The 25448-nt window shown below is 35.6% G+C and overlaps 1 protein-coding gene across 2 annotated transcripts in view; it reads left to right on the top strand.

The window, feature by feature from the left end:
- PGAP1 (post-GPI attachment to proteins inositol deacylase 1) overlaps nucleotides 1-18728 on the top strand; it is an 83323-nt gene extending 64595 nt beyond the window's left edge. Inside the window, exons 21-27 of one of the 2 annotated variants that reach the window (XM_015131899.3) lie at nucleotides 3678-3768; nucleotides 4516-4713; nucleotides 5697-5832; nucleotides 7162-7212; nucleotides 7656-7843; nucleotides 8916-9020; nucleotides 10358-18728. In XM_015131899.3, the coding sequence (XP_014987385.1) occupies nucleotides 3678-3768; nucleotides 4516-4713; nucleotides 5697-5832; nucleotides 7162-7212; nucleotides 7656-7843; nucleotides 8916-9020; nucleotides 10358-10496 (908 nt within the window). In that variant the 3' untranslated portion in view covers nucleotides 10497-18728. Of the gene's footprint in view, nucleotides 1-3677; nucleotides 3769-4515; nucleotides 4714-5696; nucleotides 5833-7161; nucleotides 7213-7655; nucleotides 7844-8046; nucleotides 8357-8915; nucleotides 9021-10357 lie in introns of those variants that run through there. The other variant, XM_077957345.1, reaches the window with a different exon arrangement.
- Nucleotides 18729-25448: the final 6720 nt, after the last annotated feature.

Here is a 25448-nt window from a genome sequence, read left to right as displayed (position 1 = left end):
GACAAAAGGTGTGCCGTGGAAGCAGAGAGCTCCAGGGGCTCAAGTGAGTACTGCACACCAGTTCTGAGCATCACAAACTGTGTCCAAAAGTAATCCTATTCTAGGTCCTACCTCTGGACACGCTTCATGTCAACCTAAATAACAGAGAGGGGGCTCTCTAAAATAAAATAATGTTTATTTGGGAATAGGGTATTGCAACAGGAATCCACAGGTCATAGTAAATTGTTTGCATATTCAGGAAGGTAAAGGAAGACAATGAGTGTCAAGAAAAAATGAGGAGGATTACATAATTGTTTTGAAATAATTATCCTTGGCTACAAGGATCCATAACAAGGGTGGTGCCAGCCTGAGGTTGGACAAGTAGTTGCTGGGCAGATGTCCTCAGAGAAGTATTTTTTTGTGTGTGTAAGGTTGCAGTGGCCTTTGAAGAGTTGTGGTTATCGCAGAGTCTTCTGTGATAGTTTTGCTATTAGGTATACAAGCATGAGAACCCTCCCTTCACAGCCTTCCCTGACTCTATTTGTCAGGATTTAAAAAAAAAAAAAAAAAAAAAAGAAAAGAAAAAAGAAAAAAAACACAGTGACTCCATTTTGATTCTGACAACAACTTTCATTGTCAGAACTGAATTGTTTCTTTATCTGTAGGGTCTATTCTCCATCTCTCTTTCTCCCCTTATAATTTATCAAATAAAACTTTTTTTTATACTTTTGTATTTTCTACAGTTTAGAGTTTGCTGATTCCATCCCCATGGTACAGTTGAACATGTTTTTCTATTTTCTATAAATTGATAATTAGAGCCATAGGTGTGATTAGATTCAGGTTATTTCCCACTGATCCCCATCCCTGTTCTTTTTTTGCTGTTGCTGCTGCAGGAATAGTTCATAATATGTATACTTCTAGTAAGAGACACTCACTCCCTAATTTCCTTCCTTGTCATCCTAGTTTATTTCGTTTTCTTTCTCCCTTCCTTCCCCTCCCGTCTCTTTTTTCCTCTTCCTCTTTCCCTCTCTTCCTCCCTTCCTTCCATTTTTCCTTCCTTCCTTCTGTCCGTCTGTCTGTTGTTCTTTCCTCCTTCCCTCCTTCCTTCCAAGAGCCAATGCTTCATTGCTGCCTTTTCATCCTACATGTGGCTAAACAAGACAGATGATTTCTTAAATGTATCATTCATCTTTCCCAAATTTGAAAGAGTTTGGGATCCTCTTAAGTTTTAAGACATCCCCAAGAAAATTCCTCACTTGTTTTCTCCATTTTATACCCTGGCACTTGAAGTTTCCTTCCTGTAGTCTGAAGACTTCTTAAAATGTAGAGCCTGATCTTGTTCTCCATTCTATTCCTGGTGTCTAAGATAGTACTGAGCACACAGTAGGCATTTATTATATTTGAGCTGTATCAACTGTGTCAATTAGGCATACTGAATGGAATAATTGAGATTTTAATGGACTATTTCAAAGGTATGTGCAGGATTAAGAGAAACCAACAAGAAATGAAAAGGTGCTAAACTAGTAACAGAGCCATCTAGTACTCCAAGGTACCAGGACAAGAGAAGGAACAAACCTAGAGGGCTGTAGGAGTGGACACCATTCCTGGAGCTGTAGCCTGGTTTGCAGGAACACTACAGCCACTGCCAACCTGTGGCTCAGCAGGAAAAAGATGAGGAAATACATACACTAACCTTATTTTCTCCTACCCTCCTATCTGCTGATACCTCTAACTCCTGAACTTAACTAGAAGCCAGTCCATAAAAGTCAGCCTCCCAGAATTCAGGAAAAAGTGAGGGGTGGAGAATGGATCTGGAGAAGCAGATGTAGAAACTGTAGAACAATGGACAAAACCTTCACTGGAGTATAGCAGTTATTACAGTTTCCCAGGAGGCTAAAACTTTGTTTCACTGGGCTTGGACAGTGATTAAGGGAGGCAGGAGCAGGGAAAAAAGAGTGTGGCCTGAATATATTAAAGCAGCAGTCCATTAATCCCCTCCACTCAAATCTTTCTACAGCTACTTAGTGCCCTTCAGTTACTTTTATACAACTTCAAGTCTGCCTTTAGTGTTAATTTTAACCTGATTTAACCTATATTCCAGGAAGAGGTAAGCAATATTCAAGCAGTTGATCTGCGCCAGACCCAGCCTTTTAATTAAGAGATTATTCTGGCCAGGTGCGATGGCTCACGCCTGTAATCCCAGCACTTTGGGAGGCTGAGGAGGGCGGATCACGAGGTCGGGAGATCAAGACCATCCTGGCTAACACGGTGAAACCCCTTCTCTACTAAAAAAAAAAATACAAAAAATTAGCCGGGTGTGGTGGTACGCGCCTGTAGTCCCAGCTACTCGGGGGGCTGAGGCAGGAGAATGGCGTGAACCCGGGAGGCAGAGGTTGCGGTGAGTTGAGATCATGCCACTGCACTCCAGCCTAGTAACGGAGTGAGACTCTTTCTCAAAAAAAAAAAAAGAGATTATTCTGACTCTATGACATCAACCAGACTTGAGTATAAATGTCTATCTTGTTTTGAAAGTCTGAAAAAAGTCTCGTTTTTCTTGGTTTTAACTGACTTGATAATTGATTCTCAAACATATAGAATGTACATCTGGGGGATGTTTGATGCTGGTTAATCTAGAGGCTTTAAGTGTTGGATTATGTATCCAGCCAATTAAAGATGTAGTTCTGAACCAAGGACGCTTATCAAAAATCACCTGTGGATTATACCCACTAGAATGACGGTAATTAAAAAAAGACAAATAATAAGTTTTAATGAGGATGTGGAAAACCTAGAACCCTCATACACTGCTGGTAGGAGTGTAAAATAGTGTCGCTACTGTGAAAAAAACAGTCTGACAGTTCCTTAAATGGCTAAATATAGAGTTATTACATAACTCGCATCTGCATTCCCAGGAATATAACCAAGAAAAATGAAAGCATATATCCATACAAAAACTGATATACAAATGTTCGTAGGAGTATTATTCATAACAGCCAAAAAGCAGAAACAACCCAAATGTCTGTCAATTGATGAATGGAAAAATAAAATGTAATATAATCATACAATGGAATAAAAGGAATTTGAATAAAAAGAAATTAAATGAAATACTGGTATATGTTACAACATGGATGAATCTTGAAAAATGCTAAGTGAAAGGAGCCCATCACAAAATACCACGTATTATGATTCCATGTATATGAAGTGTTCAGAATAGGCCTATCTTTAGAGAAGGAAAATATATTAGTGGTTGCCAAGGAATGGGAATTTGGGGAGTGATAGTTTAAAGAAAACTTTCTTTTGTAGATAATGAAAGTGTTCTAAGACTGTGGTGATGGATGTACAACTCTGAATATACTAAAAACCACTGAATTGTATATACTTTAAATAGAAGAATTATATCAGAATTTTGTCCAATAAAGCTAATTTTTTAAATCACTCATGGAGCTTTTGTGAAAATACAGCTGATGAAATCCCAGCTTTGACTTCCTGAATTTGTTTTTACAAATGATTGAATGTGTACTCTAATGTAAGAGCTATTGAATTGCAGCTATTTTTAATCTTTCAAGAAGAGTCTCTGTGATAGTAATGAAGACCCTTGCTTTCTCTGACACAAAATATGTTGCTCTTATAGAGAACGTGGGATATAGTATATCTCATACTTAATTACTATGAATTGCATGTAACTTTTTTTAAATCACCAGGTTGTTGCTTAGAATATGCTACCATGTTGGATAAAGAAGCCAAACCATACAAAGTTGATCCTTTTGTAATTATCATTAAGTTTCTGTTGGGGTAAGTTTTATTATCTGTGATAATGATTTTAATTGTGTTTTACATGTAACATTGTATTTGGTTCCATAATGCAATATAAATTTTCATACAGATATGGCAGTTGACTTGTTTCGTTAAATGGGATTTTTTTTCTCTTAGGCAGAGGTCTAATAAGTATATCAATGTTTACTTAATAGTATAATCATTTCAAAAGTAATTACTCACTTTATATATATCAGTCTAAACTTAGACTGCCTTTAATGTTTGTAAATAGGTGTATATGGTCCATGATCTGTGAGTATCCTAGATTCAAATGCAAATCATTACAGGGTATTGATGAAACAGTGCCTCTCTGATCACTTTTGAAAGTGTATTTTAGATCTCTCTACCCTAGTTAACATTCCATTCTTAATTTAGTCACATTTTCAGATTTTTGGTTAAGCATCAATATGTAGATCTTTTTTTCCATCATTACACCTAACTTGGCTTTCTAAAAAAAAAAAAAAAAAAGAACATATTACTTTTTATTAGGATCAACAGAGAGTAGTAAAGCTACACTGAAATGCAGATCTTCGAAGATCAGTAGGCTCACTTGGAAAATAAATGACTTGTTCCATACAAAGAATTAAATATTTGTTTTTCAGTATAATTATAAATTAAGTATCAGGGAACTTTAGAGACTCTCTTGAATGGTCAGACACCTCAAATGTTAGGTCCTTAAATTTCAGTTGTTGGGTTTTTTGCTTTTATATTTTCTTTTCTCCACAGGTATAAATGGTTTAAAGAATTGTGGGATGTATTATTGTTACCAGAATTAGATGCCATCATTTTAACTAGTCAGAGTATGTGTTTCCCCCTGATATCCTTGATTCTCTTTCTGTTTGGAACGTGTACTGCCTACTGGAGTGGCCTACTCTCTTCTGCATCTGTGAGACTTCTTTCTTCATTGTGGCTAGCTTTGAAAAGGTAAAGAATGAATGATTAACAGCTTTCTTATTGCTTTAAGAAGAAATATATGTTCTGATAAGGAACCTGAAATTAATTATTTTTACTAAACTATTTTCTAAGGAAAAATATATAACTAGCAAAAGTATGGGTTAGTGTTCAAAGTTAGTGTCTGTGAAAGCTAATCATTTATTACAAGTTAAATGTTACATTTGATTTTGACCTTAGTGCTCAAGAGTTAGTAAAAAAGTTTGACAAATTACACAGATAGTTTTAAATTTCATGGTTGTGAATCTTTCCCAGGAGGGATTGTTTCTCCCATGATATTGCTTTTATATGCTGACTTCTATAGTGAAACCAGGGGGCAAGAGTCTGTAATCCAGATACTAGGATCAGATTAGATGAGATGTATAAAAGCTCCAGAAACATTGCCTAGAGTTTTATTATGGGCCCAATGACACAGTTTGAATCTGAAGTTACTGGTAGGCTTTCCTGGTAAATCATCAATCTAGTGCCCATTGCCACTCCTCCTTACCAGACATGTCATGTGATTTCCTGTCACAGAGGAGATTATAGTGGGTGTGATGCTTCTTCCTCCACCCTTCTGAGAAGCTTCAGATAGAGATTCTGATAGTAACACCACCAAGGGTCTGAGCGGTCTCTAGGCTTTAAGAAATAGAACATAGTTTCTCCTCCTGTCAAGACTGGAGATGTATGGCACGGGGTGTATAATTAATGATTATCTTTGGTGACATTTTTTTACCTGTAGTACAAGTATCAGCTATAGTATATCAAAATGGTAGAGGAGTTATCACAATACATTACAGAACTTAAAATCAAATATTTGGGGCCACTTGCCTTTATTTTTAAAATACCTTATTGTTTACCTTATATATTTGCATATAAGCAAGAGAGACAGAAGGGTACTATATTGTTTTCTTCTCATATGTGACTATATAAATATTTGTTAATATGTATTTTAAACTCTGTTCTTGTAATTCCAGACCCTCTGAACTTCCTAAAGATATCAAGATGATATCACCAGACTTGCCCTTTTTGACAATTGTCTTGATCATAGTTAGTTGGACAACTTGTGGAGCACTAGCCATTCTTCTTTCTTATGTTTACTATGTGTTTAAGGTATGTCAAATCAGTAAAGCCAAAATGATTGAGCTTTGTATTAGGCACATATAGGATGTCCTATAGGCATTATTAACAAAAATTCTCATAACCACTGTAGTAACCTTCTGTTACATAATGGGTTTGAATGTAAAGATTTTTAAAAACATCTTAGTTATTTAAATTACATACAATTAACTGGAAAAGGGAAATTATTGATCTAAGTTGGGGTTTTTTTGTTGTTAAAAAGGAAAGAGAAAGGAGAAGATAGAATCTGTTTCTGCTTGCTTCTTGGTCTTTACAAGTGTTAAGTTTTGTTTTTTTTTTTTAACATTTTACTAGAGCCGTTTGTATTCACACCTCTTTTTGAACATGGGTAAGAGATGAAACAAAAAGTAATGTCAGTAGGATCAAGCTATTAATCATGCTAAGATAATATAAAATGTTACAAATGTTGCTGAAGGATCAGAAGATGACAATAAAAATAGGCTAATATTTTTACTGAAGAAGTGAAAAACACGTCTGATAAAGTCGACGGCTTTGCAAAAAAAAAAAAAAAAAAAAGTTCCAGGAGGTGATACAGGTGTATTCTCTCCATGTTATTCTTAGGAACAGACAGTTGACATCAGAGTGGATAATGCTTTTTTTCCTTAAAAATGAAATTTTTAAAAGTGTAAACTAAATGCATACATATCATATATTATTTTCAGTTTTCCAAAGGAAATTTATATGCTGCTTTAAAAATTATTTACAGCTACTTTGATTTATAAATAATAATTTTAGTATTTTTTTTAATTAGGTATTTCAAACCACTGACCCACTAAGCAAAGGTTTCTTAAATACTTAGGTAACCCTAATAAATTAAATTTAAAGATTTTTTCCAGTTCTTATAAACATTTCACCACTGTATATAATTGGGTTCTGGTTTTCAAAGACTTAAAATATGTAAAATGTGTTATATTCTTTTACTGTATTGAATGTAATGAAATCTTTGACTCACAAGACACATTAAGTTGCTATAACAAAGCATCATTCAAACTTAGGCTTTTACAGGTTATAAAAGATATAGCAGTATATCCTGGCCCCACCATACTCCAGAAGTTTGTATTGTTTTGTTTCTGTTTCCGTTTTTTCTTTGTTGATGTTTCTTGCTTTTGTTTGTTTTTTAATCCATGATAGCCAGCATGTGTAGTTGTTGTTTTGTATAAGAATGTTTTTAAATGTTTAAATGACTTTTTGGTTTGCATTTTTAAAATTTCAGATTACAGTGCTTTTCATTTTTAATACCAAAGGCTTATATGTTTTGTTTCAAAATAAAAGTAAAATTAAACAGCGATTTATTTTTCTTAGGTTGTTCATCTGCAAGCCAGCTTGACAACTTTTAAGAATAGCCAGCCTGTGGTAAGTTTTATTTATCAAAACTCTATGTAAATTTAAAATGAAAGAACATGGGGAAATATAAGAGTTTATTTTTTTTAAGGTTAGGATTTCATAGTGCTTAAAAGATACAGTATTCTGAATTTAAGTAAAGTGAACCTAATGAATATTTTAAAAGACTTATAAGTTCATCTTTGTCAGTACCTATGTCATTTTTTTTACAAGTTTATTATCAAATTTTATTTTGAAAAATTACTTGGATATATTCTCAGCAGTAGAACTAGCAAGTCAAAAGAATAAAAGTTTTTTAACTTTTAAAGTATTTTTAAGCAAAGTAATTTCAGGATTTTATGTCAGTTTGGTAATGGAAAGATGTACTTACTTAGCTAATAAGTAATGAGTATGATTCTAAATAAAGTAATATACTTTAGTTAGTATCTTGATATTTTTACTTTATTGTTTTATAGAATCCCAAACACTCTAGAAGAAGTGAAAAGAAATCCAATCATCATAAAGACTCCTCCGTACACCATCTTCGTTTATCTGCTAACGATGCTGAAGATAGCCTTCGCATGCACAGTACTGTGATTAACTTATTAACATGGATTGTGTTTCTCAGCATGCCTTCTCTAGTTTATTGGCTAAAGAATCTTAGGTGCGTTTTATTTATATAATTATTGTTTATGTGGTTCAAACAATAAATAGCCCTAAGTAGAGACTTGCTAGATTCCTAATGGTTAATGAAAATTCCTCAAGAACAGGAAACTATACATTACCTGAAATTTATTTATTTATTTATTTATTTATTTATTTATTTATTTATAATTTTTTGAGATGGAGTCTTGCTCTGTTTTACAGGCTGGAGTGCAATGGCGCGATCTCAGCTTACTGCAACTTCCGCCTTCCGGGTTCAAGCAATTTATTTTTAATACATTCACATTTTCTCCCTTACTATGTGTATATAAACTTCAGGAATATAAACTTTTCAAAAAAATCAGCCCAAAAGGGTGAATTGTATTTTTATTCATTGGTCAATTGCTAAATAAAAGGCCACTTCATCCAAGTAGTAGTTGAACCCCTATTCAATGTAGTTTTCAAAAATGATATAAAATTTTCAAGTTATCTAAATACTGGGAATTTTTTTAAGTTGGCAGAACCAAAATAAGTTCAAATTAAATAAAAGATTACTAGATTTTAATATCCTCCTTTTGTTCCTTATTTTAGTCAATATCCAGATGTTTGTTCACAGATTTGCTGTCAGAATTATTTGAGGAGCACAAATTTTTGGTTCTAAAAGGCTATAGATATTTTACTGTCAGTAAATGCAAGAAATGAATTGGATTTTTAAAAAGATAAGGGACAAATAACTTTATGAACCTTCATTTTATCTTTTTTGTTATAGAGTAGCACTCATGTATTTGAAGTAATTTTTTTTTTTAAACTTTATGCCGTTTTAAACATATACTGCTTATAAAAAGAAAGTGCATTCATACTGGTTATTTTCATTTCCTTTAGTAGTTTCTGATCATAATTCTCTTTCTAAAACCTTGGCTACAAAGATGATATAGAGCAAAAATTACTTATCAGATATTTCATGAACTGTTTACAGCTCTCTTATATCCATATTGCTATGGAATGTTTCTAACAATATGTATCCTATTGATTCTGATAATTTAAAATGATCAGGTCATTGTTGATTTGTGGGTTTTTTTTTTTTCATATTATAGGTATTATTTTAAACTTAATCCTGATCCATGTAAACCTTTGGCATTTATCCTTATTCCAACTATGGCAGTTCTTGGAAATACTTACACTGTTTCAATCAAATCAAGGTACAGTAGTTTAATTTTTCTTTTTCTCATATCTGGTCTTGGCCTTTTCCCCGTTTATATATGAAACATACTCTTTATTTCTAATTAATTTGAATATTCCTAAAAGTAAAGCCATAACCGTATTATGGTTTATATGCAAGTATATTATACTTGTTTTCTTAATTATAGGTTTTACTTGATAGAACATAATGCAGTATTTTTTTTCTTTATGAAGTTAATCCTAAAAAGACATGACTTAAGATTTGCTTCCCAAAAAGCAAACAAGAGAAGTGGTTGGAGATACTGGTGAGATAAAATTGGCCATGATTTGATCATTTTTGAGGCTGAATAGTAGTTGCATGAGGGTTCATTATACTGTTAGTCTACTTTTGTAGTTTCAAATTTTCTGTAATAAAACCTGATTTTTCATTCACTTGTTGTTTGCTCTGGGAGTCTTTTCAGTTGATTCTGGCAGATATTTGCAGATATTTTAGAATCAGGTCAACCTGGAGTTTAAATCCTGGTTCTGCCATTTAATAGCTCTGTCTTTAGTTAAATTTCTTAACCCCTCTTATTCTCAGTTTCTCTATTTTCAGAGTAAAAAAGTAATCGCCTTTTCTGATTTTTCTCTTTATACTCCTTGTTTTGGGAATTTAAGATGGCTCTTTGGGTTTTTTTTTTATAAGTAGGGTTAAAATAAACATTTCTGTAGCTATGTCTTATTGAACATTATTGATGATTTTTGTTAGGATAAATTTCTAGAAGTGGAATTACTGAATAAGAGTCCAACTAGTATTTTTCTGTTTTTAAAATTAGAAAGACTAAACAAAACTGGCTATTTTAAAAATAGAAATATTTTTCTTTTCTAGCCAAATATGGCTTGTATTGATCTTTTTAAAAATTATGAATAGGTATACCGGGCGTGATGGCTCACGCCTGTAATCCCAGCACTTTGGGAGGCCAAGGCGGGTGGATCACGAGGTCAGGAGATCGAGACCATCCTGGCTAACACAGTGAAACCCCATCTCTACTAAAAATACAAAAAATTAGCTGGGCATGGTGGCAGGCGCCTGTAGTCCCAGCTACTCGGGAGGCTGAGGCAGGAGAATGGTGTGAACCTGGGAGGCGGAGCTTGCAGTGAGCCAAGATCTCACCACTGCACTCCAGCCTGGGCGACAGAGTGAGACTCTGTCTCAAAAAAAAAAAAAAAAATATGAATAGGTAAATTCATAACATAAAACATTCATTTAAAATCACTTAGAATATTTATCTTTCCCAAAACTGTATAAAAGATTGATATAATTTTGGCTCACAATGTATTTCACATAAATAATCTATATTTCTCTGTCTCTTTACAGTAAATTGTTGAAGACTGCTTCACAATTTCCACTTCCTCTGGCTGTTGGTGTGATTGCTTTTGGGTCAGCACATTTATATAGGGTTCCATGCTTTGCCTTCATTCCTCTTTTACTCCATGCATTATGCAACTTTATGTAAGAGTGAACTTAAGGAATGACGAAGATGATTTATGCGTTTAAGGCCAGTGATAAGAGGGAACACACAGATCCATCAGTATGGACAGCAAGATCCTTTGGAGAAGACAAGTCTATTTTTACAATATTGAAAATAGGAAATTAGTTTTGTAATGTTTGAGGGAAGTAGTTGAAGCATGGTTTCGTTTTGTGGTGTGGAATCCATGTACTAATCGTTTTTGAAAAATTCGTGAAGGGATATATGGTGATCACTATCATTGAGGACTCCTGTGCATATCAAATAGTCTGTTTTATCAACCATACGAGAAGTCTAATATTAGAGATTTAGTAGATGCAGCATTGTTTGTAATCTCACTGCAAGCATTCTGCTCATTTCATCAAACTTTTTTCACAAAAGTAGGTTATTTTGAATTTGCTGTAGTTTATCTGTTAAGAAATAAGTCTTTAAATAGCTGATGAAATTTACAGCTGTTTGGTTTCTCAAAGGTTAAATAGCCACAGAAAGCCTTTGGTTAGTTTTTGGCAGCCACCATGAACAAAGTGGATCTTGTCTTCTTACATCTATGAAAATAGAGCTTTGAATGGTAAGGAGACATGTTTTCTTGGTAACCAATGCAAGATTGACGGGTGGAAACATTCAAACGTAAACAATTTTTCTTGCTATTTTTCAAATATGAATCTTATTATATATTCTCGGTGAACGTCAGGAGACTATTAAAGTGGTCCGTTGTTAAATGTAAAGAAAAAATGCTCATAGCTATTTGCTTCCCAGTATTGGAGCAGTTCAGTTGTTTAGTTTATACCATTGGATTCAATTCATTGCACCATGGTTGCCAAAAGTGCCTAAGGTCATAATGGATTGTGAAAATAACCAAATTCCGGTGGTTGGAAACTCTAGGTTTGTACCATTTTTTTCTGCTGTGGGAAACAACAACAACAACATGATCAAGGTAACATCACATTTGATGTATAATATTATACTATTAATGGAATAACAGTAGACAACTGTAACCCATTAATAGCATGAGTATAAACAGTACACCTGAATAAATTGGAGACATTAGCCACTAGGTTTAACAGTGGAATTTTGATTTGCTTAGGTGACTTCTGGGATTACTGTTTGACAAATAAAAGAGTAACATTTTATTTCATTTCAGAATTTACTTCACTTTTAGCTACAAGAGTAGGAAGAAGGTAATCGGCAAGGCAGAAGAGTATACTCTTTGCCTTAGGATAGCGTAAACTCAGGCTGAGCCATACCCGGCTTATAGAGTTATTCTAGCTGTATAGACTATAAATGCCCAAATCCTCTCAACTAAAGTTTTAGTGATGCCACAAAGCCTCTCATGTAAATTTCCAGTGATTCCACCATTGCACTTGTGAACATGTATCCTTGTTAGTACCCAGGGATGTCCTCAAGCACCAGTTTCATTTTATCTGCCATTGCATCTGGATTCCATTACAGCCTCTCAGCTGTTACTGCCTGTGGACGGTTACTTCTACTTACTGCCTGTAGAGGGTTACCTAACCTCTTCTCAGTGCTTCCTCAGGTCCTGCTCTTTTGGCCTCAGTTGAAGAGGGTCTTGCTCTCACCTCTGAGGGTTTTAAGCTTGTTTGATCCCATTGTTGTCTTTTCTAGCTTCAAGCGTGTTGTGCAGTATTCATATTTTCACACTGAGAACATTAAAGGGAAATGATAAACTTATGGTGGGGATATGGCAGACAGGTGCTTGTTTGTTTGAGAGAAGCAGCAGAAGGGGTAAAATATGAAGTGCTATATGTTTCAGCTGGAGAGGAAAGAGAGAGAATTTATTAGATTATATACTTGTCCCGTGGCATACTACATATATATATTTAAATAGGGATACATCTCCATATGTTTAACTATACTTATAGTCATAAACAACTTTGATACACATTGCATCTTTTATTCTGTCACCTGATATTTTAGTGTGTCTCAAGTTACAGATTACATATGTCCTTAAACTATTTCTGAATTTGGACTTAGTTCCATATACAGAAAGAACTTTAGAAAATTCATCAATTTAGATCTTCTGTTGATAGCCATAAATATTATGTTTATGTATTCTAAAACCTCTTTGTTTAGTTAATACTGTTCATGAATGTAACAAGCTTAAATTTCTCATTTGTGAGTAGTACATTTGCTTTTCATTTGTATTTTTTGAGACGGAATCTTGCTCTGTCACCAGGCTGGAGTGCAGTGGCGCGATTTCAGCTAACTGCAACGTCCGCCTCCCAGGTTCAAGTGATGCCCCTGCCTCAGCCTCCCAAGTAGCTGGGACTACAGGCACCCGCCATCACACCTGGCTAATTTTTGTATTTTTAGTAGAGACGGAGTTTCACCATGTTGGCTAGGCTGGTCTCAAACTCCTGACCTCGTGATTTGCCCGCCTCTGCCTCCCCAGAGTGCTGGGATTACAGGCGTGAGCCACCACGCCTGGCCGTACATTTACTTTTTAAAGCAGCAGACTAGGAACAGTAATTCTCACTGAAATATTTTCATGGGAGTGTAGTTATCACCAAGTCCTAAAGTCTTATTTATGCCAAAAAAATTTCATTTTAAGGACTACAAAAATGATTCTAATTAAATATTTTATAATCAATAGTAGGTTGGGTCTTTAGCCATTATATATGTATATATACAGACACATATGTGTACACTTACATTTTGACAGGGTCTTCATTGAGTTTTGATGCACTTTAAACCCAAATGGCTACCAGAGATGCGAAGGTAGGCTCTTTGAAGATTAGCAAAATGGATGTTTCTGTCACTTGAGAAAAGGAAAGTCCTTTGCCTTTAAATTACACAGTTTCCATCGTGCACACAATCTATATTATTGGCTGGTAAAACAGCACTGCCCTATTAGCAATGTTAACAAAAATGAAATTATTTATTGGCAGTTATAGATTATCTAATTCAGGAAATTTCTGAGCTCAACTTTTATAGCAACTGTTATGGCATTCTAATTTAGCAATTGTTGAGTTATGAGTAAGTTTTGTGCTTAACTCCTAGAACCTATTGTTGATAACCAGATCAAATGTAGTCTGTAGAGGGAATAATACTGGGTACATTCAGTATTTCTAAAGTCTCCTTTGGAGTTACTACTGATTGTAATTTGGAACTGATAATAGGTAGAGATTGCTAACACGATTTTTTTCCTGGATCTTTTTTATGCCAGAAATTAAACAGGTTCTACTAACTCTTTTTTATTTTCTTGGTTATCACCAGAATGAAAATATTTAAAGTGGTGACTCTAGAAAAGCCATTCGTGCCTGGTTAACATTGATTTTGAGTCTTTTCAATATATATTGATCATGTATTGATTAATCTTTATTTTTTCATATTTTGGCTAGACAAATTCAGATCTATATAATGGAATACCCCTTCTTGAGTGAACTATACTACTATCTACATGATTATATAGTAAGGAAAAAAGAAGAAATAACTGTAATAGGCATAGTAAGTGTTTGTTGTTGGTTGTCTTGTCATTCATGTGATACTACACATTTCCACAATACACACACACTTACATGAGGTGGATTATTTGTTTTGTTCATTATATAGTTCCTATATGTTTTTTCTTTAGAAATAAAGTCTTGTTCTGTCACCCAGGCTGGAGTGCAATGGGTGGTCATAGTTCACTGCAGTCTTGAACTCCTTGGCTCATATGATCCTCCCTTCTCAGCCTCCCAGAGCAGGTGAGACTATAGGTACATGCCACTGTGCCCGACTTTTTAATTTTTTTGTAGAGACAAAGTTTCAGTTTGTTGCCCAAGCTGATCTTGAACTCCTGGTTTCAAGTGATCCTCCCACCTCGGCCTCCCAAAGTAGTGGGATTTCAGGCATGACCACCTGGCCTAGTTCCTATACTTTTCTTAATTCTTCAGACTTCTCACATCTAGTATAGTGCATTCATTTCATCTTGCTGTTTATTAGCACCCTTTGTGGCCAAGGGAAATAAAAGGTGGTAAAATTCAGTTTTCAGTTTAGTTCTTGAAAGCTCTGGGAAATAGAGGAAACACACAACTATGAATTAAACTAGGGCTGTTGATTTCTGAACCCCCAGATAAATCAGTTGGCCCACATTTTAATTTTAGGTGTTGGGTCCAAATTAGCATAATGTCTTGCATTATCATTGGGTTCAGTGTGAAACTTTACAGTGCTGCATTTGACGTTTTAGGGACTGGTTATTATTAATCATTTGGGAAAAATGAAAATGTGTTGGGACCTTCTATGACTAGGCATTTGTTGATTATTTTTCATGATTGCTTTTTGTTTTCTCATTGTGTAGGATTTGTGAACTTGTATATCGTAGGTAACAAGATACTTTGTAAAATTTACTGGGGAAAATCCATTTGGAGCGCATGACATTTGCCAGGATAAGAAAGCAGTAATATGTTTGTATTACAAAATTACACCCTGTCAGAAAACTTTCTTTCCTAGTAAGGTAAATGTAGAAAGGACTTTTACAACATAGTAAGTTGATTAGGAGCCAAACTTTGATCCTGGTTTTTTTTTTAACTAAGGTTCTAAACTCTGTAATGAACTTTTATGTTTACACATTACTCATGCATTCTTTCACAATATGTTTAATAGCCTGAGGAAATAGGAAAGCTATAAAGCTACTCGAGTTCTTTACTTTTAATAAGAACAATAGGAAAGAAAAGTCAGGTCAGTAATCCAAATCCAAATATGTGTACTGCAAATGCTCAAGAATTCACATTTTTTGATAAATTGTATTGAGTTCAGAAGAACTTATATGAATTTATTATCTGTTAATAACTTAGTTTTAACAACAGAATAAAATTTGGAAATTGTGAGAATAATCAAGCTGTTTTTCCATTAACAGTGTAAATTCATAACATGTCTTTCAGAAGTTAGGTGATATTCTAAGCTGTCTTAATTGTCTATGGTTGATAACTTTTACATAAAGTACAGTACTTTCTTAAAGTGTTTGGCATGTTATGCTGCCAATAACATCTGTGTTTTGAAATACCAATTAATCAGTTAATTTCTGAAGACTTTGTGTAGGACTTGATATATGAATCAGAATCTGTCTATACTCATTCTGTGCATTGTAACTTTGAACACTTATGAAAAACTGTATCTATTGGTGTGTTTTGATTAGTTAGTGTAGATTTGTTTGCATATTTGAATTCTGATTTTAGTTTAGGAAGTCTAAAAATAGCCATTTTTGTAAAGTTCATATGCTATTTTTTAATGTCATTTTGGTTTTTAATATTTATACAATAGTGATGTTACTAGTAAAAAAATGTTTATAGACAACACGTAGAGCTATTAACTGTTCAAAAGCCTACATGATAGGCATATTTTGTACTTCATGTTGCACTTGTTCTGTTTCATATTGGACTTTTTACATCCCTTTTTTAGGAAAAAAGGAGACACATTTGAATTCTCTTTAGCATAAAGCTGTGCATTGGAAACTATATGACTGTATCCATATGGTTAGCAAAATACTTTTTGCCACCAAAGGTAAATGAAACTGTAAAATACCTCTGGATATTTGTGCCAATGAACTTTTCTTAGCATATTAGGATTAAGGCAAAAATAATCTTTTCAGTATGATTCATCTACGACTTACAATAAATGTTTAAACCATGAAAACTTACATTTCATACCCTTATTTTTCTTTGAAAATATTCAAGATTTGTAGCCTAGTGTCTTCTATTTTGTGTGATTGCTTGAATGTTTTCTGATTTTATTGGGTAAAAGTTTGCCTAGTAATGATCTTTCAGCAATTAGTTGAAATAATTATTTGAAGTAATCTTGCTTCAGATTTATTTTGTGATGTACATTGTTGTACAAGCCGTTTTAGTACAGGTGTCTCATTTATGTAGTTGAAAGTTGACTGTGGAATTTCTTTTGTTTTTTTGTATTTCCATTCAGTCTCTTTACATAGTCACATGTTTCACAGGGGAACTTGTCCACTGGAACCTAACGTAGTACAACCTTTTAACATGCGTGTGTTAAAGGAAAATATTATAAAACAAGATATTAATACTAAAATGTTAACATTAATATGTTGTACTCATGGAAGAAAAGTAGAAAATACGATAGGCTCAGAAACTATTTTTTATCTGCATTAAATGCTTCAATTTCTCCCCATAAAAATTCTAAGGAAATTTCAGTTCCTCATATTATAGTTTTCCCCATAATTTAATATTACTAACTATTTCTCTGCCTAGTAATGTTGATGCAGTTTGCATGAATAACCTTGGAAGTAAGGAGGCAGGACAGAAAGCCAAATATCAAAATCTTTGGCCTTCATTTAGTGACAGTTTATTCTAATGGGGACCATAGGTGTTATTAGTAAAAAGAGGATGTACAAGGCCTGAATTCAGTGTACATTGTTCTTTGAAATTAGTCCATCTATTGTGTTGAATAATTTAGTCTAAGTAGGAGATGCTGTATTTAACATAATCATGCTTTCTACATAATCATATATGTATTTGTTGGAATACTGGTAGAAATAACCTTCCCTTTCTCCACTGTGGAGTGGAAAAAAACCTCCCGATTTACAGTGTATATAAATTAGGAAATTATGTTACATATTTACATTTTTAAAAATATAAAAATGACTGAATATATTATTTTGAAGTGATTGTATTATAGTTTCTTAAACTTAATGACTGGCTATAAATATAACAACATACCCATGAGAAACCAGACCAAAATTGAATATATATCATCACTGTGACCTTGAACTTATAGTCATTTGGGATAAAACAGAGTGTGCCTTAAAATGATAAAAGAGTGCCCTGCAATTTTATAACTGTACATTTTATTATGGGTGGTCCTCTCAAATTGGCCCCAAATCCTTGTCTTTGAGGTTGGTGAAATAAAAGTTTAAAATAAAAGTTGACTGGTATTTCCTTTAGTATTTCCAGAACTATTGCTCTAGAGGCCTCCCTTAATTTTCAGAGTTTTCATTTTGAATTAAAATAGACTGACACTACATAGATGTAGAAAATTAAGTTTGGCTAAGGTTTCTGAAAAAATATTCTGGGAGAAGGTGGTGACACTGTTGTTCTGAACGTATTATACTTGGAAAAACTAATCTTCAAATGTAATTTTTTGTCTTATTAATGAATAATCTATCAAAGACATGAATTCTTCGACTTGCACTCATTCTTTCTCAAATCACTGAGGCTTGTATATATCAAATAAGGTAAATTTACACAATAATGATTTTTAATAATTAATAAACTCAGATTCATGTAGTATATTTTAAAACATTATTTCCCCTCATTTTTCCTTCTCTCTTCCTATATATTTTTAAGGTTTCAAGAGAAAACAGACTTCAGTTTTTAAAAAATGTAGACTTGCATTTTTACTGTGCTTATTTAAAATAATGGATATAATTTATATTAAAGTCCAAATTATTTTATTCACAGGATAATCATGGTCTCTGATAAAAGATGCTCACATTTCTGTGTACTCACAAGTTGTATATTTTTCAATTTCAGTTTTGAACGTAAGCTCAACACATTGTTTTCCCATTTTACCTCCACTACCTACTCGCCAGACAAAAATATAGATTTCTCTAAAGACACATACAAAGAAAACCTCTTCCCTTAAAACATGATCATATTGACATGAAAGTAGTTTGGGCAAGGGTATGTAATAAAATAAATGGTTCTCAGCCTGCATCAATTTTTATACTATAGTTAAAAAATTTACAGAGGACAACCTATGTGTTATGCTGAGATAGACTCAGTAAGTAATCATTTATTTGCAAATTGATAATTTTTTTCTCATCCCTCCAGAAAGTACAGTGCATAACAACAACACTTAACAAGCGCAGAGGAACTTGTCCTGTAGTATATAATAAAAAATGATTGTCACCTTGCAGATGTTTCCATTTAAACATGCATGATCTCTAGTACTTTGTACAATGTATAGTATATTAAATACATTTATGTGTAATTTTGTGTGTATTTTTATATGGTATAATTAAAATTATTACATTTATGTGGTTGTAATTCACAAAAAAAATACTACTTACTATACTCTGTAGAATGTGTTGTGAATGTTTTTAGCTATGTTTCAGCATTATGGTGTAGGTTTAATAGATGAATATTTGCCTTCAGTCTCTGCTCAGGTATTAATGTGTAGTAATTTTTGGTGCTTTATTTTTAATCTGTGATAATCTGGTGTTCTGAATGTTCAAAAATAAATTTGGTTGAATACGCACATGTGGTAAAAAGATTGCTTACCAATTGACATACTCTCCACAATACCATCTTGGTAAAAACTCTTTAAAAAGGATTTATTGGCCGGGTGTGGTGGCTCACACCTGTAATCCCAGCATTTTGGGAGGCCAAGGCGGGTGGATCACAAGGTCAAGAGATCGAGACCATCCTGGCTAACACAGTGAAACCCCGTCTCTACCAAAAATACAAAAAAAAAAAAGCCAGGCGTGGTGGCGGGTGCCTATAGTCCCAGCTACTCAGGAGGCTGAGGTAGGATAATGGCATGAACCTGGGAGATTTTTCAAGGCATGATAAATCTAAATACTGGCAGCCAGCCTGCAAATGTAACAAACCACATGGCTCATGCACCTAGAAAGCCACAATAAGTGAACAGAATGTAGAGAAGGGGTCAACCCATAAAAGGGAAGAAAGTTTTGTTATTGGGGAATCAAAACTTAAGTGGAGAAGGGGATGGGGTATAACCTTATAATGGGGATAATGAAACTCAGGCGATGTCTGGGAAGATTGTAACCGCATAGTACTCCACCAGTGAGGAACTGGGGGAGGGACTTGTGTGCTGGGAGATAAATTATCTGTTGTGACTGCCCCAGGTGTGCCTGCCCATCAAACACCCAATCTTGAAAGACCATTATTAAAAGTCTCACTTTTGCTGTTCTTCAAACCTCTAAGTCTATTCTTTGGGTTTGGACAGGTGAGGATGTCTCTCACAACCTGGGGGCCCATCCAGGATCTCTGTGCCTGCATGGAGTGGGATTCTGGCCAGGAGAGGAGACACGTCCCACTTGATTTAGGTGGCCCACTCTGTCCGGGCATCCTGGCTCCCCGCAGAAGCCATAGACATACCTGAGACTGTTATTCAGGAGGCAGCAGAGGTGACACAGGGAGAAAAGCAGGCACCGTGGCAACCAGGCCACCTTGTGCATGAGCCAAGGTAGGAAAATTGGACTATGAGTAGAGTATTGCCTTGGTGGTTGGGCCTTTTTGAAGGTTCCGGGGTGTAGAAGAAACCTCCAGTAAGGGAGGCTGAGTATACAGGAGTGTGCAAGACACCTCCAGTAAGCAGGGCTGAGTACACAGGGAAAAACTAAGACACAGAGACTGGCTGAAAATGGGAGACAGAAATTCTAGGCCTAGGAGACAAAGGAAAGAGGGAGCCAAAGAGACTCCCTGTGACATTCCCCCAGATAGTCCTTTGGGGAGAATGTTGCAGGTTTGGAGGAACAACCCTTGTACCAGAGACAAGGAAAAGCAAAACATAACAGATTATTGCTGTTTTATCTGGCCCAAAGACCCTATTTGTAAGCCTTTGGTCTTTTGGCCTCAGTTTGGCTCAGATGAGGATTGGGTGTGCCAAGCTTTAATTCTCTGTGTGAATTAGATAAGTTGCACTCTGCTGGATTAAGGAATTAGCCCCCATGTTCCCCCTTGAAGAAGAAAGCCTGGTAAAAAGACCCTGCCCAGGGAAAAGCCCTGGGACCCCCTATCATGCTCACTCCTCCATAAGATAGGGGACAGGAAGATCAAGGGGCAACAGGAGGGTTATAGGAAGAAAGACCTGGAGACCATGGGGAAGCCAAACCAACTGCTCTTTTAAATTCTTATCCAAATTAAAGAAAAGAATTAAAACAGTGTAAGAGAGATACTGAGAGCTTACCTATCCCTTCCACACAGCAGGCATCTAGCATGTTCACTCTTAGGGAAGTTCCCATGGGACAGGGAAAAAAATGGCTTTGTAAACGCTCCTCTTACAAGAACTGAAGTTAGGAATTTCAAGAAGCAAATGAAACCACTCCTACAAGATCCCCACCATTTAGCAGACCAATTCCTGGAACCCAGCTTTTATACCTGGGCTGAAATGATGTCTGTCACAAATATCCTGTTCACAGGAGAAGCGGGGAGTGATTAGGAGAGCTGTTCTTCATGCCTCTAAGTCCATTCTTTGGGTTTGGATGGGTGAGCATGTTTCTCACACTGAGCGCCTAATTTCTCAACTTAGTAGGAATGAGAATGATTTAGACATTGTAAACAGATTTTCAGGTCACTCCAGAAATTTGATCATTAGGGGAGGGGCCTGGCATTTTTTTAACAAGTGCCCCAAAAGTAATTCTCAATCAAGTTTGGCAAACATTCCCTTAGTCAATAGACTTAACTTGCTAGGGCTCCTAGAAACAACTAGAAATGCTGTCCTGAGCATTACAAGGTGCCAAAAGAAAAAATAATTTGAGCGTTTTAGTACAGATTCCAATTTTATTATAGAACGTATGGGAGGAGTAAAACGGGGTAGGATATATTTTGAGGGAGGAGTACCTTCTAAACTTCTAACCAGCATCCCTAAATATATGAACTTTTATGAATTATCTACCTGTACTAACGTTGTGTGTCCTTACCTGTACTAACGTTGTGTGTGGTTGTGGTTTTTTGTTGTTGTCGTTTTTGGTTTTTTGTTTTGTTTTGTTTTTGTTTTTGTTGAGACGGAGCCTCGCTCTGTCGCCCAGGCTGGAGTGCAGTGGCGCGATCTCGGCTCACTGCAAGCTCCGCCTCCAGGGCTCACTCCGTTCTCCTGCCTCAGCCTCCCGAGTAGCTGGGACTACAGGCGCCCGAAACCACGCCAGGCTAATTTTTTTGTATTTTAGTAGAGACGGGGTTTCACCGTGTTAGCCAGGATGGTCTTGTCTTGATCTCCAGACCTTGTGATCCGCCCGCCTTGGCCCCACAAAGTGCTGGGATCACAGGCATGAGCCACTGCGCCCGGCCCGTTTTTTTGTTTTTCTTTTTTCTTTTTTTTTTTTTTTTTTTTTGAGACAGAGTCTCGCTCTTTCACCCAGGCTGGAATGAAGTGGCAGGATTTTGGCTCACTACAACCTTTGCCCCCCGGGTTCAAGCGATTCTCCTGCCTCAGACTCCCGAGTAACTGGGATTACAGGCGCCCGCCACCATGGCTGGTTATTTTTTGTATTTTTAGTAGAGATGGGGTTTCACCATGTTGGCCAGGCTGGTCTCAAACTCCTGACCTCAGGTGATCCACCTGCCTTGGCTCCCAAAGCACTGTGTATGTTATTAAATATACCCAAAGAGGTTGAAAAATACCTAACTAGAAACTAGAAACTTTAATATTTCTTTGGATACCTAGGGGATTACCTTGAATGAGACTACATCAATTTGGAATCCACTGAATATACAGCATGAAAACCTCGTGGGCCTTCCTCACTAGTTTTTCTCTTTTTTCACTTTTTTTCTGGAAAAGGGGGTGAAGATGAAGAAGGACGTGAAAAAAGATTGTGTGAAAAACAATTTGTGTGTGTGTGTATGTATATATACATATATATGTTAACATATGTATGGTAATTGCCGCATAACAAAAGACTACAATTTTAACTACTTAAAACAACACCCATTTGTTTGCTCACAGTTCAGTAGCTCAGAATTCCAGGCATAGCCCTAGTGTGTTCTCTGCTCAGAGTCTCACACCTCTGAAATCAATGAATTTGACCAGGCTTCTGTCCCATCTGAGGCTCATTCCGTTTGTTGTCAGAATTCACTTTCTTGTGGTCCTAGGGCTGAGGCCCCTGTTTTCTGGCTGTCAACCGGGGACTCTTGAACTCTGGTGCCATGCCCTACCACATAGCTTTTTGACATCATGGCAGTTTGCTCCTTCAAAACCAGCAAGAGAGTTTCACATTTGAATCTCTTTAACTTCCTCTGTCACTGACCTTTAGACGCAGATTTAGAGGGCTCAAGTGAATATCTTAGGTCCACTGACATAATTTCCCTTTTAGTTGATTAACTCAGTCAACCTTAATTATATCTGCAAAATCATTTGTATCGTGTAAGGTAAACAATCATATTCACAGGATTTCATCCACAGTCAAGAGGAGGGGATTATACAAGGTATACACCACAGGGTGAAAACTTTGGGGACCATTTTAGAAGTCCGCATACTACACATAACATGGAACTGAAGTCTTTTTTTCATAATTGCTATACTTAATATTCCATAGTTTTAACTCAAGGAGCTGATGAATTAAACATAAAATGTTTCAGTGAAAGAAAAGTCCCTTGATTGAATTTTAAACAGCTCTTAAGTCTCCCACCCCTAGGTTGCTAGGTTGCTTTGCACGCGCGCGCGCGCGTGTGTGTGTGAGAGAGAGAGAGAGAGAGAGGGACAGAGAGATTTTGATTTGTCTAGAAATGGATTTGCTCTGCTTGTTTGTTTTGAACAGTCAGAATTTGGATATAGCCTGAAATTAAGGAAGAGTGGACCAGTTTGCCTTGTCAAGTGAGCTGAAGCATTTTACTGTGCTTAATAGATGTAATTTCCTATTGGGTATGAGTCAAGAGTAATGACTAACTCAAACAAAATTATGTAAGTTCAAATAGACCTTTAAAAAATGCGTCCAGAAATTCTCTTTTGACTATGTTTGGAGAAAGAATTAAGTTAGATGGACTCTCTGGTTGTGCCTAAGTCACAGTATGTTGTATAAATGAAAGCTTCAGGTTTTGCAGAGCTACATGCCCATTTGAGTATTCATATTTGTAAATCATCCTTTGGGATGGAATAGTTCTGTGAGGTATGTTCATATTAACACATGCTCAACACAAGAGACAATCACCATGCTTTTTACATTTAATATTTTGCACGATTCTGATTAAGAAAGAACTTTAGAAAGTTTAGAGAGAAAAAAAAACTCAAACTAGAATGATCTAGGGATTAGAGTAGAAGATTTGATTGAAATATTAAAGACCTCCTCACTCTGCAACTACGTAAGTTCAGTAAGAAGGTGCTTGAAGAAGAAACTTTATGATTCAGCCTCTCTCTTCGTTTCCTGGCTTGCAGGAAATACAGCATTGTACATGGTAGGCAGTACAGAGATTGCTGCCTGAAGAAGGTGGTGTACAGGATTGGGGTGGAGGGGAGAAGAGGGAATTTATTTTCTGGAAAAGATTTTGACCTACTGGAGAAAAAAAGAATTTATGTTAAGAAAGGAAGTAGATTACCCTTTTTAGAAAAAGTTTGTCATATAGTTGCATTTTTGGTTAGGAATGTATAACATTTACTGCATTTTAAATTCTTTGTTCTAACAAGTTTTTTTCTCCCAGTGTTGTAGGGTTTTTTTGTTGTTGTTGTTCTGATTTGTTCTTTTTTTTTTTTTTGAGACACAATCTCCCTCTGTCACCCAGGCTGGGATGCAGTGGCACGATGATTGCTCACTACAGCCTTGACCTCCTGGGTTCAAGTGATCCAACCTCCCCAGTAGCTGGACTTCTAAAATTTTTTGTAGAGAAAAGGTCCTCCTGTGTTGCCCAGGCTCAATTGTTTTGTTTTGTTTTTGAGACAGAGTCTCACTCTGTTGCCCAGGCTGGAGTGCAGTGGTGCGATCTCTGCTCACTGCAACCTCTGCCTCCCGGGTTCAAGTGATTCTCCTGCCTCAGCCTCCTGAGTAGCTGGGACTACAGGTGGCCACCTCCACGCTGGCTAATTTGTTGTATTTTTAGTAGAGATGGGGTTTCACCGTGTTAACCAGGATGGTCTCGATCTCCTGAACTCGTGATCTGCCCACCTTGGTCTCCCAAAGTGTTGGGATTACAGGTGTGAGCTACTGCGCCCAGCCTCAATTGTTTTATTGTGATAAAATACACATAACATAAAATTTATCACCTTAACCATTTTAAAGTATATAGTTCAGTGGTATTAAATTCACAGTGTTGTGCAGCCACCACCACCATCCATCTGCATAACTCTTTTTTTTTTCTCTGAAAACTACAACTATCTCCATTAAACAAGAACTCCTCATTCCCCTCTCTCCTGATTGCCTGGCAGCTATCATTCTCATTTCTATTTCTGTGATATTAATGTAAAAATCTTTCATTACATTAATAAATTACAAATCTATAGAATACCATAAAGGTAAATGTGTTTTTTGAAAATCATCTAAGACTTTTTTGATTGCAAACTCTTATTGTTAAAAAAGTTTAAATGTTCCCTCATAAACATACTACTACAATACTAATATGTAAATAAAAAATTTTAGAAGGTCGTGATGAAGATAATATATTTTTAAGTATTTTGCTAATTATAATAGTGCCATGATCAACAGCTGATATCTCAAGACACAAAAATATATTAAGGGCAATAGTGGATGTCATTGATTTTTCAAATAATCTTGATAATTTTTAATGGGGAGGGGTGACATTACCAGATCTGATTAAATTATAATGTTTGATTCCTAATGAAGATGGCAAAGGAGTAGAAGTGCCAGTGCTTATTATTTTATTTTGTTGGTTTGTGCTTCCATTACTGGTATTATATTCAACCTGTGGTTTCTTGGGAAGAGTGTTTTTAAGCTGTTTATTCATTTGTGGTAGTTATGCTGGTTAGAACTAAATAACATAATAAATATTTAATAATATAATACATGAATCATATACTGCATCACATTATTCTTAAAGTTAACAAGCCCATGAACAAATTAGGGGCCCTGTCTTCCTGTATGCTGTAGAATTCTTACTGTTCAGGGTATCTCCCACGCATTGTGCACAGCCATCTGTGATAATGTCTGAATGTGTGAGAGCATTAGTGTCAATCCATTTATAAATTGTTGGTAACTTCATTTGTTAGATTAAAAACATGAAAGTGAATTATGTCTTCCTCCTACATCCCGATGTGTTGTCTTGCACACCACTTAGAATGTACACACCCTCC

This window comes from Macaca mulatta, chromosome 12, assembly GCF_049350105.2.
Source record: "Macaca mulatta isolate MMU2019108-1 chromosome 12, T2T-MMU8v2.0, whole genome shotgun sequence".
Taxonomy (NCBI): domain Eukaryota; kingdom Metazoa; phylum Chordata; class Mammalia; order Primates; family Cercopithecidae; genus Macaca; species Macaca mulatta.
The sequence above is the reverse complement of the archived record's forward strand: the minus strand, read 5'-3'. Positions and strand labels throughout refer to the sequence as shown.